Source organism: Neofelis nebulosa, chromosome 11, assembly GCF_028018385.1.
Source record: "Neofelis nebulosa isolate mNeoNeb1 chromosome 11, mNeoNeb1.pri, whole genome shotgun sequence".
Lineage (NCBI taxonomy): Eukaryota > Metazoa > Chordata > Mammalia > Carnivora > Felidae > Neofelis > Neofelis nebulosa.
The window spans coordinates 36,831,295-36,851,301 of NC_080792.1; the positions used below are offsets into that span (position 1 = coordinate 36,831,295).

Genomic DNA, 20,007 nt, shown 5'->3' on the forward strand with positions numbered 1-20,007 from the left:
TGAATGGTAGGGACTCAGTCCACATTGGTACCTTTATTTCCTGTCACCGGTTGTAGACTGGGTGCCATTAATTTTGATCACATAAAAAGAACATGCCTTTGATCTTATTTTATATGCTCTTCAGGATTTTCTCAGTGATGTCTGAGGTGTCTTTTTTAACCGACTTCGACCAATTTAAATTGAAAATTAAAAAAGAAATTAACTAGAGCTCCATTGCACGATGGTGACCTTGACTCCACAACACAATTTTGTAGGAAGTACGGTGTAGATCAAGTGATGGAACACAGCCAGCAAGTATTTGAGACCCAGAAAAACATATGAATCACCTATTTGGAAAAATCAATGGTTTTAAATCCAAACAAGTAAAACCTCGAGGCACACGTAGATATGAGCGAAGGCAAGAGATGATAAAAGCCAAAGCTGACTAGGACAAGAGGACACAAGCACGCAGATCCATGCACAACAGACAACCCACACAGAGGAGGAGATTAGGATGAGGAAGACACAGGTACCAGCAAGTTATACTCAGGGCGATAGTCAAAAGGCCTGCCAGGCAGGTAATATATACAAAACCTGAAGTAACTGAAAACAGGCAGGAAATGCATGGAAACGGACATCTTCATTCTGAGGGAGGAGTTACCGCCCCAGTGGCGGAGACAGGTGTTGAGGGGGGTCATAAGAAGGGAGAGCCCACAAGGGGAAGCTTGATTTGGCAGACAGAAGTCACAGCTCAGCAGAGCAGGCCCCCCTCCTCCCAGTCCTAGCTGCTGGGTCCCAGCTTCCCCAGATATCGCCCATCCTCTATTCTGGCACTGTCCATCACCGTAAACAACTGCACAATAGCAGAAGACAAAAACAACAGGACTGTTTCAAGGTAGCACGGGACAAAGTCCTACTTTAAAGATACTGACTGCATGATAAAGACAAGAATTGGGAGGAAGGAGAGCTCCTGACAGCCTCACAGAAGCCAGGGGGTGGGACACACTCCTAAGGGAACAGTTTGAACACAGACACATACGTGAATCTGGATTCCTGTAGGTACATGACAAATCGGTAGGGACATGATTGTTCATTCGATAAATGGTCTGCAAACAAGTGAAAACATTTAAGGTGGATCTCTGCCTCACACTATATGCCAAAATAACTTCCAGTTAGATAAAATATTTCAATGTGAAAACTGCAGCTTGAAATTCTGGAAGCATGCAGGGGAGAAAAGGTGTCCTCACGAGGAACACAAAACCAGAAGACAAAAAGATAAATAAATTTAACTCATAAAACTTAAATTTGTCTGCCTGGCAAAAGCACCAGAAATGAAATAAAAGACTAATGATTGAGGGAAATAACTGCTACTCTTATCAGAGTTTATAAATAACCTCTACACTTCAGTAAGAAAAAGAACTCAATGGCCATGAGCCAAAATTTCACAGAAAAGGAAATATTAAATGCTTGTGGACATAGGAAAACATGCTCAACCATATTCATAATAAGGGAAGTGCACATTTAAATTTTAATACCAGAGAACTCTTCACCACCAGGTGGGCAATGGTTGAGACTGTGAATGGTCCTTCTGCATGGGGGTGGGCAACGAGCTCTCTCACTCAGCATGGCTCACAATCAAAACTCGTACAATCCTCATGAAAAGCAACTTGATAAAAATCAATCAAAATTTAAAATGCGTAAACAATTGACTTACTAAATCTATTTCTAGGAACTTATCCTATGGACAACCACACGTGTGCAAAGTGACACATGGACAAAGAATTATGCTGCAGTATCGTTGGTCACAGCAAAACACTGGGGCCCATCAATACAGAATTGGGTATATGAAGTAGCATCCAGAGAAAAAAGTATGATGCACACATTAAAAACAACACAACAACTAAGTACTGCAGGGGGGAAGAACCCAGATGCAGGTTTTAAGCAAAAAAGCAGAATGCACAATAGTTTTGTGCAGGGTATTACCATGTGTGTAAAGATAGATGAAACATGTCTACGCTTACGTGAACATAAATGTCTCTGGACATACACGTAAGAAATCACTAGGAGTCGTCGCTTCTGGGGAGGGAGCTTCACTTTCATTGTACAGCCCCTTCACCTTTTAAATGCTCTACTGTGTACATGCAAAGCCCATATAAAAATAAAATGCAAAGCTGCATCCTTTACCCATCCTTACTATCTGTTATCACTCCCAACAGAGGTGCCACCGCTCATATGTGGGTTTACTGTCTTCCACGAAGTAGGGAGACTCTCTCTGCTGGGGCCACGAAACAGGGCAAACAATTCCCAAGCGTTTCTTCTTTTTCAATTTTTTTTAAAGATTTTTTTTGAATGTTTATTTATTTTTGAGAGATAGACACAGAACGTGAGTGGGGGAAGGGCAGAGAGAGAGACACACGCAGAATCTAAAGCAAGCTCCAGGCTCTGAGCTGTCAGCACAGAGCTCAGCCCGGGGCTGGAACTCACGAGCCATGAGATCACGACCTGAGCTGAAGTTGGACACCCAGCCTTAGACTAAGCCACCCAGGCAACCACCCACCCCCCCCCGCCTTTTTTCACTTTTTATTTTTATTTAAATTTTTAAAAATTTAAAAAAATAATAATGTTTATTTTGAGGGAGAGTATGTGCACGCTCACAAGTGGGGGAGGGGCAGAGAGAAAGGGGAACAGAGGATCTGAAGCGGGCTCTGTGCTGAAAGCAGAGAGTCCGATGGGGGCTCGAACTCACACACTGTGAGATCATGGCCTGAGCCGAAGTTGGACGCTCAACCAACTGAGCCACCCAGGCACGCCATCAAACTTTTCTGAAGACTCTTGATATCAACCTGTAGAACAGGCAGGGTGTTGTCATTTACAGCAGTGTCATTTACAACCAGCAGTACTGTGGTAAGTGGAAGACAGAACAGAATCAATACTTAAGGCACACACTGATCCTTCGGGTTTCAGCTCAATGAGTGACGTCCTTCCTGGTCCCTAAAATCTGGATCTGGGGTTCTTCCAGTGTGCTTTTCCACACAGAGCACTCACTGTGTTCACCTGCTAATACCCCCTTTCATGGTACAAGCGGGGCCTCATTATCAGCGCACTCCCCAGACTCAACGCCAAGGCTGATGGCCTCAAAGCACCTTCAGCCCCAGGCACTTGACTTGTGTCTGATCCCCTCACGGTCACTGCTCAGTAATTGCGGTCACCACACCGAACGAGCATCTGGCGCCATTTCTGAAAAGGCCCACAAGATGGCGATGTCCCTGCAGGGATGGAAAGAGAACGGGCTCTGCCCTTCCCAGCTTCCCAGACTCATTTGCTGCGGTGTAATTATTGTTTGCTTCTTTGTTTCATTTGAATAGTCGACACGAATGGTTCAAATATTCCTATGATTCTTCTTTTAAAAACATTGAGAATGTTTCCACTCAAAAAGCACAGTTTCAAAATCGAAACAATTAGAAAGTCTGCTTTCATTAAACAGTGGCATCTTGTATCCCAGAGGGCCTTTGCCAGTAGTTCTGGATTTCTTATTTTCTTTTGTTTTGGCACAGCTCAACTTCAATTTCATGAAAATTAATGTTACATTGTTTCTGAACGGCAGCCCTGTAAACGAAGTCATAACAGGAGATGTGGGGATGGATTCATTTTAATACCCTTGACTTGACTTAATTTTGTATATTGTTTCTTCAGTTCTTCCTTTCTAGGTCAATTTATCATTCTAAATTTGATTAACATCCAACATACTAGCATGCTTGGGAAAAATATGGAAAACACTAAACTCACAATGATGGCTAGTTGGATTTCCAAAGTGGGCTGACCTGCTTGAAGGGGTGTTTTAGTTGGCCTGATTTTCCTAGCACTTAAGGGAAGTGAGTCTTATTTCCAAACCAAGGGGAGAGAGTTCTAGATCTTTCCAGTACTGCACGGCACCCTCACATGCATCTAATTTTTCAGGAGTGTGTTAACAGAAAACGTGGGTTCTCGGGACACCTGGGTGGCTCAGTCGGTTAAGCGTCCTACTTTTGGTTTTGGCTCAGGTCACGATCTCATGGTTCCATAGGTTCGAGCCCCACATCAGGCTCTGTGCTGACAATGTGGAGCCTGCTTGGGATTCTCTCTCTCCCCCTCTCTCAAAATAAATAAATAAACTTAAAAAAAAATAGCATCAAGCTTTAAAAAAAGAAAAATAAAATGTGGGTTCTCACTACAAGAATGCAACTATTGTTCATAATACTTTAATGCCTTTCCTGAGTTTTTCTTTTTGGTTTCAAGAATTATAGGTATATAAAACATCTCAACAATCTTACAAATTACTGAAGTATATACTTCAGTAAAAACAATCACACACCTTAGTAGGGCAGAAAACTGTTGTAAATGTGAAAATAGATGAGTGACATACAAATAATTCAGTTGTCAAAAATGAAAAAAATTAAACTGTGTAAAACCACATATTATAATAAATACAACTTACATTGTACATTTGGGTGATGTATACGAATATAAGTTGGAGTTGGGACCCCCTCCTTCTTTTTCTTTTTTTTTTATATCACAAATATAAGCCAGCGAGGCCAGAGTAAAACGTGGTGGGGTGGCCAGGCTGGAGGGCTTGCTGGTCTTAATAATGGAACTGCATATCTGATGTTTCAAATGATTGGTCACATGGTTTAGTGAAGCCATAAATGGTGATAATTGGGAAAAAAACATGCAAATGTAAAGCAAGTAACTCTGAAGCTTTCTTTGCTAGTGGATACAACAGATGGTTCAGGTAGAGAACTTTCTGTAGCAGAGTATGCTGTAAGAGGGAATTGGAAAGGAAAGGCTACCATTGGGGTGCCTGGGTGCCTCAGTCGGTTAAGCATCTGACTTCATCTCAGGTCATGATCTCACGCTTTGTGAGTTCGAGCCCCGTGTCCGGCTTTGTGCTGACAGCTCAGAGCCTGGAGGCCGTTTCGGATTCTGTCTTTCTTTGCCCCTTCCCCGCTTGTGCATGCTCTCTCTCTCAAAAGTAAATAAACATTTAAAAAAAGGGGGGGGGGAAGAAAAGAAAGGCTTCCATTACTGGCTTCTCTGGTGGCCAGATCTCAGCATGCAGGCTGGCTGGAGGGATTTCATGTAAGTAACTTCTTCAAGCCAAGGGCCACTGAGTCCACCTATCCCCAGGGACCCTCACTGTGTCCCTGGTGTCATACAGACTCCTGATGACTCGCATGCCCCAGGCTGAACATCTCCACCTATGATTTGCTTTTTTTTTTTTTCCAGTAAATTCTGTCTCCGTTCCTAGTTTCTAACATCCTCATGCTTGAGCAAGCCTGAACCCTCACTCATTCTGCTTCCCCTGCTCCCACCTTCCTCAAGTTTGCCCCAACTCACTGTTCCTCTCAAGCCCCATGGCCACTGCCCTTCTTAGGCATGGTCAGCCCTCTCAGACTCAGAGATAGCAGCCCCTGTCTCTGTAGCCTCGACCCACTGGCTCCACTCATGGATAGATTAGAGCACCCCACCTGCTTCTTCAAAACTCTAACAGCCCCTGATGTCTCAGGATGAAGCATCACCTCCTCCCCAGGGCATTCAAGGCTCTCTGGGATCCAGCCCCATCCTGGCTCTTTTAATGCTCCCACCCAATGCCCTCCCCCCCCCCCCCCCACTTCCCAGGCCCCAGGAGACACTCAGCCAGATCAAGCAGGGAAGGAGACACAGGCAAGAGTCTTTCCAGAGCCTACACCCCTAACCCTCCAGCTCAAACCTGGACGTGGGTTTCCAGGGGATGGGAAGGGGACCCATAGGGGAATCTCCCCTAAAGCCCAGGGCTTTGGAAACCTATAAACTTCCCATCCTGATATCCTGTCAACTTCAGGGACCTCCACACTGTTCCCCAACCAATGAGTGGGTAATTCACCTGATCCTGCAACTAGTGTTTACTGTGGCTCTGCCATAGTCAGGCCCCAGGTACCAAGGGGGACACAGCAATGAAGGGGACCTGGTTCTTGTTCCCAAGGAGCTGGCAGCCTAGCAGGAACAAGATGTGAGATGTAACATCAGTAAAACTTTAATATTCCTGACTTGGACCCCAATATCCCATCCCATTAGATAAGGACCCTCTTCACTGGTGACCTCTCTGGGACCACAGTGATTTCAGCTGATCCCAAATAGAGGTGCCCTAGGGCGAAGGGTACAGTGTCTTCAAGGAAATCAACTTTTTATCTTACGGACAAGATCTTACTAAGTCCAGATACACCCAGCCCAGGGCCATGCTGGGCTGTGAAACCTGAGATTTTGACAATGTGGAGCCTATGTGTCATCTTAGAAATTAACACCATGTGTGGGGAGGCAAAGTTCATTGGACAGCCCCTCTTCCTGGGGCTGTAAGGTCTTGCCTGCTCTACATCCCAACCAAACCTCTAATCACCAGCCACGTTCAGCAAAACACACTTCAGAATACACAGATGATTAGAGTATAGAATACAGGTCGAGTTTGTTTTAAATTCAGGATTTGAGGCAAATGATCATTTTGAATTGCTCATGTCTAGATTTCTGATCAATCACACGCTGCTGGGTGTTATATCTTGTCATCACATATTGTCACTTCCCACTGGACCCACACGGTGGGGTTCACATAATGCTTTCATGAGAACCTTTTCAGTGGCTCATCAAAACCACCCTCTAAGGTAAGAGTTGTCATAACTGGCATTTTACCCTCAAGGATTAAATAACTTCCCAGTGACTAATTGGAACCCCAGCCAGTCTTCCCTAACTCAGCACTCTTGCCATATAAGGGTAACTGTTTTTAATTGTTCTAAAATTACAGGTCTTACCTTTTCCTTGTAAACACATCCTTGTGCAATCACTCGCTTCCAGAAGTAATAGTTAGTTAATTTCTAGTGGTCTAATACTCTTGCCAAGTTAAATTCCTTCCATGGACCCATGCAATTCTTTTCCCTTCTGGTAGGTCCTGGATTAATTACATTAAGGTACAGACCTTAATAGTCCCACTACCTCCTGACTTATATAGAACTGTTCATTCAAAGATAAAAACTGATGTTTATAGGACCAAATGCAGACCTTACACAAATTCTAGAACAGTTTTTCATAGATCAAACCCTTCACATTTAAGTAACTGGGAACAAAATTTTTTATACTTTCTATGGAAAGAACATAGGGAGATGAGACATTAAAAATATCACTTCTAATAAAATATTTACTTAGTAAATAGTGTGAAAGAAAATATTCTTGCCTTTGGACTGTATTATGTACAGAAAAATACTTTGGATTATGCTTTGTATTTCTTTTCCTTTAGTCATTCTTCATCAAACTGATTTCTTCCACCGGAGGGTAAAGCCATCGGCTTCCTTCTTATAAAACTCACCTTTCCAGCCTGGCCTCCTGCGGAGGTGAAAGAGATGACGTGGGGGTGGCGGGCACAGCAGATCCAGAAGGTCTTGAATGATAAGAGGTGTTGCCAAAGCTGTTGTATCTAAACAGTGCAGAAGTTTAAGGTAGGGAGCAGGGTGGAAGGAGAGAGAAATGAGTACAAGTCAGTAACTGAATAACACTTAGCAAACTATCTTCATTTTTGCAAGAAAAACAGGCTTGGAAATGCTAACACCATTAGTGATTTTTCTAATTTCAAGAGAGTTACTAACTGCTTCATTTTATTTCTCATGAGAGAGGTTTCCCAAAGGCCAAAACCATTGGGCAGAGAGATTTATGACAAGGGGTTTAAATAAAACCTTCATATTTCCTTGTTTGTCCAATGTACGTTAAAATTCTTTGCTAACATAAAGAATCCTGATTATGTTCATTTGAATCTATGAAGATTCTTCTTGCTTCTCATGGTAGTAAAATTAATGTTAAATCCATCAAAGATCTGTAGAAAATACCAAATGATTAGCTAAACAAACATCTTATTAAAAAGTCTGTTTTAGGTATTTCCAAATCAGTGTCATTCATTAAATGTAATCTTGTCACCTGCCCAGTGACCAAGGAGAAAATGTCCTCAGACCTGCTGGACTGGCCTGCTGGCTAGAGGTACACGTGTTCACACTTTCATCCAATGCTGCTTTTGAACCCAAAGTACAGCCACTGGGTCTAAATGAGCCTTTATCATTTCCCAGTCATCTCTGACAAGTTTCCAGATGAGTAAAGTTCTAGAGTTTTCTTTCTGGTTTTCAGAATAGCTGTCCCTCAGCTTATTATCACTCAGTGTGTTCCCAGAAAACAAATTGTCACCTGAAGCCCTTGTGGCGGGGGGGGGGGGGGGGGGAGACACTCATGATTAGTTACAGATGACACCCAATGATCTGCCTCTCAACCCACTCAGCTGCAAGTCAGGGCTGACTGCTTCTCCTAAACTGGTTGGGGACACTTGGGTGCATGAGACCCTATGGGTCACTATGCGATAAGTGCACAAAGACCTTCCTGCACACAGTGAATCCAGTTCAAACTCCCATCAACAGAAACCAGCACTAAGCATTCTGGGAAGCACCTTAACTTCAAATGTGGATATCCTTTGACAGAGTAAGTCTCCTTTTGGAAAGCTAGCATAACCTTATGGTTATTTGTATACTGAAAATGTCATTCATGGCAATACAGGAGCATTATTGAGACCATGGTGAAAAAAACCTGGAAATTACCCAACCAGGTAACAACGCAAGAATGGTTAAAACGTGTGATCCAATATCTGTGGAATATTATGCAATGATTAAAAATGATGGCCAATTCTGTAAATGATAGTATAGAAAATGTTTATATACAGGCTGAAATAAAACATCAGAATATAATATTTATAGTTTGATTTCAACTGTACAAAAATATTCACAAAGGTCAAAAGCTATGTGTAGAAAAAAATCAGAAACAGGCTATTTTACAAAGTGGACTAGAGAGAGATATTTTCCATTTTCCCTCATAAATTATATCATTATAATGATAAATAAAACATTTTTATTACCCCAACTCTACCCTGTGCTGCTAAGTCTGGTCTGCTTAGCTATGGGTCTTATTACTTATTTGGCATCACAGGTCAGGCCTGTGTCACTACACAGGCATGCCACCAGGCAGAGGGAGACTCCGATCACACAGTTTCACGACATCATCCTCAGCCAACACATCACTCTCATGGGACATGGTTTCTGGACACCCCTTTTCTTTTCTCTTTAAAAACCCAACATGCTACATGCCTAACAGGTTAACTGCTTCTCCATGTGAGGGTTGGACTGAGTTTTTAAGAGAGCTCCCAAACCACAGGGCATAGAGAAGGCAGAAAAGCAAAGGGTGAGAGGAACATACAAAGAAAGGAAGCAGTAGAGAAGGGAGAAAAAAAGTCAGGAGCAAAGAAGAGGGAGAGAAGCGGGCAGAAAGCACTGTGACATGGGCAGGGAAGGAGGCTGCCGTCAAGAGCTTGGAGTCCTCAGGGAGACAGAGCCCCCGGGCCCAGACACCAGCCCTGTGTCACCCAGCTGCCTGGACCCTTGGCTTGTTATTCCCTGCAAGCATCTAAAACAACCCCCTTCTGACCCGAAGTGGACATCCTGTAGAATGTTTTAGGAGGGTTACGTTACCATAACTGAGTTTAAATGACGTTATGGAAATAAAACCAAGCATGATGCATATTCCCCCTGCTTTGGTTTTTCTAATGGCTGAGCAATTAATTCAAATACCTCACAGTCTGTTCAATTTTGCTTCTCAATCTCAGCCAAACGAACTGGATCATACATCTCACTCGGTTCACTGTACTTCTTCCCGTTGGTTCTTTGTACTGACTAATCAGTTGGTGCCTGCTATAACCAGTTCCACTGCACTCAGCCACTGAGCAGTTACAGACCCCATGAAAACCACAGTAAGTGAACATCAGAAAACTAATAGGTGCAAACAGTATTAATACAGCATTCGAATTCCTGTCAAATAATTAAAAATTGTAAGAATTTCTCAGTTAAATAGAAGTCAAACCTTATTCACAAGCATGAGGCTGTTTTTGTAAATTTATGTGTATATTCATTCATTTATGTTTCTCTTACTCCTGTCCCCTAGGACTGTAAGCAGTAGCAAAGACCAAGTGGAAAGGACCTGGATCCAGGAAAGCCCCATCAGAGGCTCTGAGACCATCACTAGAAAGTCCAGAATGACCATCATGGGCTAACACCACCCTGCTGGGGAAGATGAGGTTGCCAAGTTATTTTTATTCCCGTCAAATGTACAGCTCTTAACTTGTACACAGATACTGTTCTTGGAGGACATAAGAGCCATGTTGGACGCCCTCCATAAAAGTCATGTGAATGATCCAATAAGCCCGGAAGTTTAGACCTAGAAGAGACTCCTAGAAAATCTCTAGTTTGAAGGTACTCAAACTGGAGATCACACACTCCTGGAGGCATACAAAGCCATCCTGGAAATAAGAGGAAATGTGTCTTAGAGCCCCAAGTTCCATAGCTGCTCTTTTCTTAAAAACGGGTCTGCCTGTGGCCACTGCTAGGGTCTCCAAGTTCTCTTCCCTGCCTCCCCTTCCACGATGGCCTTCTACTCTCAGGGGGAAAAAAAAGCAACACCTTCACCGAGGCCGAATCAATGTGGGGCAATGCTTTGAGCTGAAAAACCTCCAGGGTGCCAGGCAAAGGAAGAGTGTAGGAAAGCCTCACTCCTGAGGGAATTCCTTAAGAAATACTGAGGAAGGGGCCCCTGGGTGGCTCAGCCAGTTAAGTGTCTGACTCCTGGTTTCAGTTTAGGTCATGATCTCACGTGAGTTCAAGCCCCATATCAGGCTCTGTTTTATTTATATATATATAAATATAAATATATATTTTCATATATATATATAAATATATATTTTCATATATATATATCAGTCTCATATATATATATATCAGTCTCATATATATATATATATAAGAAATACTGTGGAAGGAGACAGCGCTGCTGTACCCAGGAGTAACCTCAGAGCAAGCCTCACATGTCATCTCTATCTACCTGCCCATCTACCTATGAATTGTGTTGAAATGATATTATGGAAATAAAACAAGCATAATGCATTTTCCCACTCCTTTGGTTTTGCAAATACCTGAGCAATTAATTCAAATACCCCCCAGTCTGTCCGGTTTTGCCTCTCAATTCTAGGAGTGAGATGGTTGTCACAGGGATGCATAAGTGTGTATTTGAATTGAAATATGACGTTGGACTTTTTCTGACAGAAATAAGGTCTCATTTGTCTGAGGACAGGCTTTGCCAATTAGGCATATGTAGGTGTTTCCTAAAATTTAATCACTTAAATGTGAAACCTCAAGGTTTTCACAAAAATGAATTTATATATTTTTTTGATGTTTATTTATTTAGGTGTGCCCGGGGGGGCACAGTAGGTCAAGTGTCTTGACTTCAGTTCAGGTCACAATCTCATGGTTCATGAGTTCCAGCCCCACACTGGGCTATTGTCAGCACAGAGCCTGCTTTGGATCCTCTGTCTGTCCCTCCCCCACTTGTGCATGCATACATGCTCTCTCTCAAAAATAAACATTAAAAAAATACTTATTTTATTTGAGAGAGAGACAGAAAAAGCACAGGGGAGGGGAAGAGGGAGACAGGGAGAGGGAGAAGGAAAGGGAGAGAGGGAGAGGGAGAGGGAGAGGGAGAGGGAGAGGGAGAGGGAGAGGGAGAGGGAGAGGGAGAGAGGGAGAGAGAGAGAGAGAGAGAGAGAGAGGGAGAGAGGATCCCAAGCAGGTTCCTCACTATCAGTGAAGAGCCCAACACGGGGATTGATCTCATGAACCGTGAGATCATGACCCGAGAAGAAATCAGACACTTAACTGACTGAGCCACCCGGGGTGCCCTTTGACAAAAATGAATTTAAAGCATATGTACGACAGAAAGATCACGTCTTTTACAACTTTAAAGTCACAACAAAAAACTTCAGACAGGCTATTTAAAACTTTGAGGGAAGTTCGAAAATATTCTTAGGTTGTATGTGGGGAGAAAAGGTTGATGATCACAGTTCTAGATTAATTCTTCTTTTTATTAGATGGAACATCTGACACACAGCAACTGGTTCTATCAGTGGTGTGAAAGAGCCATTCTCCAGGTCTGTGTCCGATAAGCCTTCACTCAAGATAAGGCGTAACTTCTTACTGGACACCCAGGCCAAGGGTACCCCAGACACAGACTCTCTGGCAAAAGCATTTTGCTGACAAGGACTTGCCTCAAGAACCCTGGCAGGGAGAGGTCAGGGTTCGAGGTCTGGCATTTGGAGTTATCTGTAGATGACCCCAGAAAGGAAAGAGACAGACTCTCTAAAAGAGAGGCCTGTACAACGCACAGGTTAGGACCAGAAGCTGGGCCAGGACGCTTGGGGCAGAAACCACTCCCCACTTCCCTAGCTCTCTGTGCCTCAGTTTCCTCATGGTAAATAAGGGATAGTAATATAACCTACTTCTTAAGGGTTAAGTAATGCTTTGAAATGCTAATTTCATGGCAAGTACAGGGGCTGGCTCATAATAAATAAATGTTATCAATTATTATTACTCTAAGATAGGAGCAGCCACAAGTATGATCAATCACTGATTTTGAACAATTGATTGTTCAAGATATTCAAACCCTTGGTTGCCCATTCCCCGCTCTGTAGAGCTCCTAACCCAGGCAATAATAGTGTCGGGCAGGCACACAGGCATGGGACAAGCACCTGCTAAAAATTCCTCGTGCGGTTCCGATTTGCACACTGCCCTCCCTCTGCTCCCCTCTCCAATTGTTGTAAGAATTATTGCAGTGCTCACACTTCAACAATGTAATTGTGTTAATGGCTGTGAAGGGATTCCAAGAGCAACTGCCCTCTCGCAGGGAGCTATGAGCAATCTGTGAAAGAAATATGCATATATTAGAATAAAAACGGGCGCCTGGGTGGCTCGGTCGGATTGTCTGACTTCAGCTCAGGTCATGTCTCACGGTTTGGGAGTTCGAGCCCCACGTCGGGTTCTGTGCTGACGGCTCAGAGCCTGGAGCCTGCTTCGGATTCTGTGTCTCCTCCTCTCTCTGCCCCGCCCCCACTCACACTCTGTGTCTCTCAAAAAATAATTTTTTTTAAAAAAAAGAATAAAAGCAGAAAGCTGGAGAAAAGAGAGAGAAAATAAAGACACCCACCTATTAGAAGAGAAAGACCGGAAGTTGTAAGGCTCAGAGGCAGAGTATGTGCTCAAATGGAGGGAATCAGAGGGACTGTTAAAGGAAGGAAAATCCCACTCAAAACGCTGCATAGGAAGGGGGCAGAGCACTTCACTGTATTCGGTAGGTCAAACGAGATGCACCCCACACAGTTAGGTGTGAAATGCATAGATTTTGTCAGACCATGCATGTTTTTAAAAACCTTAGGTTTAAAAATCCATTTTTAGTAATTGTGTTATAACAGAAGAGCTCTTTGATTCAAACACAGGGCAGTTTTCCTCTGCCTCCTGCCTAAATCCTGGTAATTGTTTAGTTAGTGGCCAGGGAGTTAGTTTACACCACCACCGCCCTCTGCTCAGATTGGAATACACACACACACACACACACACACACACACACACACACACGCACGCACAGCAGAGGACAAGCCAGTCAGTACAAGTAACATGCTGTCTCCTTCCCTGGATTAAGCTCACACGGGCCTCCAGGTGGCTGGATCTACCTGCTTTCCTTCTGGGCCTCAGCCTCCTTTTCCTTGGTGGGTAAGGGCGAATCCTCAAAGTCATAGGAGAAGAGGTGGAAGGGGCTGTGGGGCACATAGGGCAGCTTTTCTATGGTCGGTGATGCCTTCGGGGGGCCAGGCGCGGAGGAGGAGGGCCGGGAGGCAGGGGTCAGGGGTGGCAGCACGAGGGCAGGCCCAGAGGACCTGCTGCGCAAGGGGCCCCCCACGGAAGTGCTGGCTGGACATCGTTTTCCCTGGGAGGCGGCATTCGAAGCAGTGGGGAGAGCTGAGCTCTGGGGAGCAGCATCCTTTCCAGCAGGGCTCTGCTCAGAGGCAGGGCGAGCCTCTCTGCCGACCCAGCAGGGTGGAGGGCAAACGGGGAAGGAAAGGGAAGTGAAGGTTAGGAAAGAGAAGAAGACACACAAACCCCCCACTACTGCTACGGCCACTTAACTTCAGAATCCAGCTATGTTTCTTGAGCTGCAGCATGAAAGCTGGCCGGCCAACAGAAGCTTTGGTTTGTTCAAAAATCCTGGCGCCCTGAGCTTGTCCATCTGGGAGGCAAGACTTGCTGAGCGCAAGGACACATCCTTGCAAACCAGTATGGCATCTGGGCATTTCGGAGGCTTTTGTGTGGAGAATTTAACAGAGCTCCTAAGGCTCTTCTTCAATGGCTTCCCAAGCCTCCCCAGTTTCTCCCCAATGGTTGTGTTGGCACCTGAATTTCCACAATTTGAATTTCATTTCTTTCTCTTGGTCAAATCAAGGTTCTGTCCTCCTCCTAAAAAGCCCAGTCTTAAGGAAGAAGCATCCCCCAAGCCCCATACTTTAGGTCACGGCTTTCAGGTGCATTCTTGAAAGGAAGTATGGAAAAGGAAAAAGAAAAGAGATGCTAGTCTCTTGCCAGGAGTACCAAGAGCCAGCAAGGAGGGACTGGCATGATGAAGTCAAATTTTGCCCATTTCACACTTTTCCCACAACCTATCTCCACGACTAAGCCCATCTGGACTCCTTCAGGCAGCCCAATTCTGCCACAGTTATAAAACTTTTCCACCTTCACAGGACTGGATTTGGACCACTGAGATATTTTGAAATACACCCTTATAACCTGAGCATCTCCGTTAAACTCTGCATTTTTCAAAACCACAGTCCCTCTCTCAGAGAACTGGACTCCCAGACGTGCCCATTGGGAATCGTATGGGAGCTGTTTTCTCTCCGAGCTCAGATTCAGAGTTCCCTCTATATAGAAGGGCAGGGACATACCAGTTGCCCTGGCTCGAGGGGAGAATGGGATGAGAACTCACTGCAGTCTCAGCCCAGGTCTGGCACACACACACACAGTGGGGACATGGGGTTGGCATACACAAAGCAGCAGGCAGCAGGCAGCAGGCAGGGCAAGCTGTGAAGGACACCAACACAGCAGAAGTAAGCAGAATCTTTCTTGCCACTTTAAGGTCTGGTGGGATTATGCCAGGAAATAAATATATCCAGCTCAAAGTTAATGAGTGCCTTAGTAACTGTCAAGGTCAAGCTCCGGTATGCACAACTTTATTTCCTAAAACTGAAAAGCCTAACTGCAGTTTGTTCAAGGATGCCCTCCAGCATCAGGTCATAAAGAAAACAGACCTTTCAGGGGTGCCTGGGTGGCTCCGTTGGTTAAGTGTCCGACTTCGGCTCACGTCATGATCTTACAGATCATGAGTTTGAGCCCTACCATCAGGCTCTGTCCTGACAGCTTGGAGCCTGGAGCCTGCTTCAGATTCTGTGTCTCCCTCTCTCTCTGCCCCTCCCCTGCTCGTGTGCCGTCTCTCTCAAAAATAAATATTAAAATTTTTTAAAAGACCTTTCAAAACAGTAAATAACCATCTACCTATGTAAATAACAATCCTATGTAAAGACAGCACATCAGGAGGGATGTTTTGAAGGTTACCCTTCAAAGTCAGATTCTTCTCTCTGGTCCTAGGTGCTGTCCCATGAGAATAGCCAAGGGGGGATGGGTTTGTGTAGGTGAGGCAGAACATGTACATTTAGACACATATGGAGCCATACCAGTGTATTACTGATTTCTACATGATTCCCTGTGGTTAATTTTCAACCTAAGGTGGGACTACCAACGAAACTTCCTCCCTTCCCAGAGCACCCCTAACTGAATACCATTCCCCTCAGGCATGGCAGCTCCAGATAGGCAAGGGGCTCTAATAGCAACCTTTCTTACCCCCCTCCCCCATTCTGACCTGTGTGGCTCACTCTTTGTGACCGGGCCATTCCTTCCCTCTCTCAGCACCCGCACCCTGCTGACTTCTTCCCAGACATTTATTTCCAAAGCAGGGAAACAATCACTAGTTTGTCAGATCACAGAAGATTCCACGGCCCCTGGGAATGGTGGGTGTCTCAGCACATCAAATGGCCACTTTCATGTGCACTGGTGGTCTGGACAGAGAGGCCAGGCGGCAAAGAATCACACCAACTTTGAAGTTGGTAAGAAAGAGGTTTCACCCTAATTTATCCAAGATCTCTTTGATTTTGCTTATTTGCAGAAAAACAGTAAACGAGTCCATTTGCAGTGGTAATCAATTAAATGAAAAAACATTCGACTTTAGAATTGCTTTTGAATACTAGAAAATGAGATTGCCTGCGATCAATCTTTATTTTTTATAAACACATCATTTGGGGAGAATATCTATAAAATTAAAAAATATCTGCAAGGTGCCTGTATCTGTTAACATTGTCTGAAGACAGAAAGAATGTATATTGGAAAGGTATGAGCAGAGGACAGTAAACTCCCTCAGGAGGCCGTAGAACCATGTTACTTATTCTGGGTATGAAAATAAATAACAGGAAAATTTTCTGGGCTGCACGGGATGAAAAAGTACTCCTGTCCACTTGGATAAAAAGCAGAGCTGCATCATTAACATCGTAGCTGCCTGTGCCAGTTTAGCAAATATTACATTAGTAAAATTAGTAGGAAGAAGGAGACACATGGAATTATCCTTATTACAATGCTGGAAGAGTTAATAACATTTTCTGATCAGAGATGAACATCCTTCTAGTCACTGTCAATCTGACTAAGCCAAAGCACTAATGAGGGAGGGAGGAGCAGGGTGAGTTTTCCATAAAGCATCCTAAGGAAGGGAAAGTGTGGTTCTCTAATGAACACATGCTCAGTTATTTCTACAAAACTAGTCGTCTGTGGCTCCGTGCTCAGGGTAAAGGTTTGCCGGTGGGAGCCAGTGAGGAAGGGAGACCTGAAAGGTGGCTGGCTGCAAACGTCTATTAGCAAGGAACCTCGGGCTATTAGTGGGAGCCTGGGAGTGTCCAGGCTCGGTACCTGTCCTTGCCCTGACAGGGGGCATCATCCTCTCTCTCTTCCTCTGAATTGGGCTCCGTGACTGGTTGCTCTTCTTCCTCCTCCTCCTCCTCTTCCCTGAGATAAGGCAAGGCAAAGAGAAATGCACAGAGACAAGATGGAAAAGCGAGGTGAGTGTTACAAACGGGAAGATGAAACAAAAAACCAACCGGGCCAGCTGGCTGAGATGAAAAGGACACAGTCTGAGAGGAGAAAGGAGACAGTTCTGAGATGAGGAAATCTGAACGTGGGCAGAGATACAATAACCCGGCACAGGCCGAATTTCTTTGTCAAGTTGGCTGGCTGCCGCTGCCCTGCTCCCCCCACACGCGGTTCCGGGCAGCTTCCGGCCTCGGGCAGGGCCCTGCTGTGGTTTTCCTCCTCCACACGGAACCATGCAGGAGTGTCCTCGGGGATGTCCAGCTCCCACAGAAGGCACAGAGTCCTCACCTCACCATGCTGGTTAGAAACCACTGAGGGTCAGGCCAATCTGGAACTCACCTTCATGGCAGGGTGGGGGTGGGGGGACACATGGTTTACAAGCCACTCCCTCACTCTCAGTGTACGTGGTGCAGGGCACGCTGGTCCACTTCCACCTGGAGGGTGGACAGGTGGCCTGGGTGGAGTCACTACTGTCACCTCTGGGATTTCTCCTGGTGCCTCCAGCGATGAGTAACCGCGAGGGTGGCCTAAGTGCGGGGCCGCCTGCTGTTCCTGGTGGAGGAAGGCTGCCTGCAGCCGACCCACGACCCACGGAGAGCAGAGTGTGGGCGTGGGAGGCGGTGCAGGTAGCAATCCCACGACAAGTTTAACCCTTGGATCCAGTACTGCTGAAGCTCCGCCCTCGCCTTTTGCTAATGGAAGATAGTAAATTCTCACTCTTGCTTAAGACAGTTTAATTTGGGTGTTGTCCTTGCAGCTACATGAGTACAGGCCTGGATAACCGAGTCACTACCCTCCTTTGGGCTCTAAGCCCTGTCAACACCTGACTCCTGTCATGGCCCACACGGAACACCTAGCCCAGGCCCCATGGACATATCAATCCGTTGCGTTCTTGAACTCCAGTAACCTTCACCTTTTGTCACTTCAGCCCCTCCCACCCTGGACCTCACCATCAAACAGAACCGGTCCACCTTGGAGATCTTACATCCAAACCTCCTCCCCCACCCCACCCCTCCATGACCACAAGCCCTCATTCACCCCCTAGCTCTCATTCACCTCCTGCCAGAGCTCCATTGTCATCTCCTCACGGCCATCCTCTACCCTCTCAATGCTGCCAGCTCCTTCTTGCCCTCAGTCCTCCAGAATTCACCACTCCCCACCCCAGGCATCATTTTCCCAACATCTTCAACCCTTTTGCCCCCCACTGTCCTCTGCTTGTTTTCTCTTTTCACTGAAGCATAAAGTACATTCAGAAAAGTACACAAATCACTGAAGTTTCGCAAAATAAACACATCCATAAAACCAGCACTCCCCTAATGCTCCCTTCCTACTGCTTCCCTTCCATCCCTCACTTCAGACAGCAGAGGTCAGTTAGCCTGGCCTGGTTTTCTTCTGTCTACAAGGAATCATACCATATCCAGCTTCTTTTGTTCAACCTAACACTTGGGAGACTCATCTACACTGTTATAGGTCATTGCAGACCATTCATTCTCATTGTTATATAACACTCCCTTGTATGAATAGAGCACAATATAGTTTACCCATTCTACTGCTGATGATAACCAGACACTTTTCAGTTTGGGGTTATTTTGAACAGGGCTATTACGAACATTGTAGCACAGGTCTTTAATAGAACACATGTGCATATTACTATGCAGTATGTTATCTAGGAATGACATTTATTGGTCATATGATACGCTTGGGTTCATCTTTATCAGGAACTGTTAAACAGTTTTTTAAAATGACCTGGTAGGGGCGCCTGGGTGGCTCAGTCAGTTAAGCGTCCGACTTTGGCTCAGGTCATGATCTCACGGTTCGTGGGTTCGAGCCCCGTGTGGGGCTCCGTGCTGACAGCTCACAGCCTGAAGCCTGTTTCCGATTGTGTGTCTCCCTCTCTCCCTGTCCCTCCCCTGTTCACGCTTTGTCTCTGTCTCAAGAAAAAATAAACATTAAAAAAAATTTTTTTAAATGACCTGGTAAATTTAAATTCCCAATTAGTAGTATATGAATACGCTGCCTGCTCTACATCCTTGCCAAGATTTGGTGGTTTTTGTTTTTCTTTTTGAGTTTTGTCTGTTTCATTTTAGCCATCTAATCTGTGAGTAGCAACATCTCACTGTGATCTGAGTTTCCTTTCTCTGATGACTAGTGAAGCTGGGCACTTTTGTCATACTTTTCGGGATTCTCCATTCAGATATCCTCTTTTTGAAATATAAGTACTTCGCCCATTGTTTTAAATCCAGGTTGTATTTTTATTTTTGATTTGTAGTTCTTCATATAATTTGGGGACAAGTCCTTCTGTCATACTTAATGTGTTGCAAGAATCTTTTCCCTCCCTGTGGGTTGCCTTTGGACTCACTTCACGGTGTCATTTTTTATTTGTTTTTTTTTTTTTAACGTTTATTCATTTTTGAGAGAGAGACTGAGAGAGAGAGCACAAGCGAGCATGAGAGGGGAAGGGGCAGAGATAGAGGGGGACAGAGGATGCGAAGTGGGCTCTGAGCTGACAGCAGAGAACCCAATGCAGGGATCAAACTCATGAACCATAAGATCATGACCCGAGCCAAAGTCAGAAGCTCAGGTGCACCTCGTGGTGGGATTATTTATTTATTTTTTAAGTTTATTTATTTTTGACAGAGACAGAGACAGAATGCGAGTGGGTTAGGGACAGAGAGAGAGGGAGATACAGAATCAGAAGCAGGCTGCAGGCTCTGAGCTGTCAGCACAGAGCCCGACGTGGGGCTCGAACTCACAAGCCGTGAGATCATGACCTGAGCCGAAGTCAGACGCTCAACCGACTGAGCCACCCAGGTGCCCCAGTCATGGTGTTTTTTTAATAAACAAAAATTCTTAATCTTAATGAAGTCCTACTTATCTTTTTTGA

At 44.9% G+C, this 20,007-nt stretch overlaps 1 protein-coding gene across 15 annotated transcripts in view; it reads right to left on the minus strand.

Annotated features, from left to right (window-relative positions):
- FHOD3 (formin homology 2 domain containing 3) overlaps positions 1–20,007 on the minus strand; it is a 471,816-nt gene that overhangs the window by 108,613 nt on the left and 343,196 nt on the right. For 7 of the 15 annotated variants that reach the window (XM_058692315.1, XM_058692312.1, XM_058692313.1 and 4 more), the window contains 4 exons: positions 16,944–17,039; positions 13,616–13,963; positions 13,093–13,167; positions 7,346–7,453 (listed from right to left, as the gene is read on the minus strand). In XM_058692315.1, coding sequence (XP_058548298.1) covers positions 7,346–7,453; positions 13,093–13,167; positions 13,616–13,963; positions 16,944–17,039 — 627 coding nt within the window. The remainder of the gene's footprint in view (positions 1–7,345; positions 7,454–13,092; positions 13,168–13,615; positions 13,964–16,943; positions 17,040–20,007) is intronic. The other 8 variants (XM_058692323.1, XM_058692322.1, XM_058692320.1 and 5 more) reach the window with 6 other exon arrangements.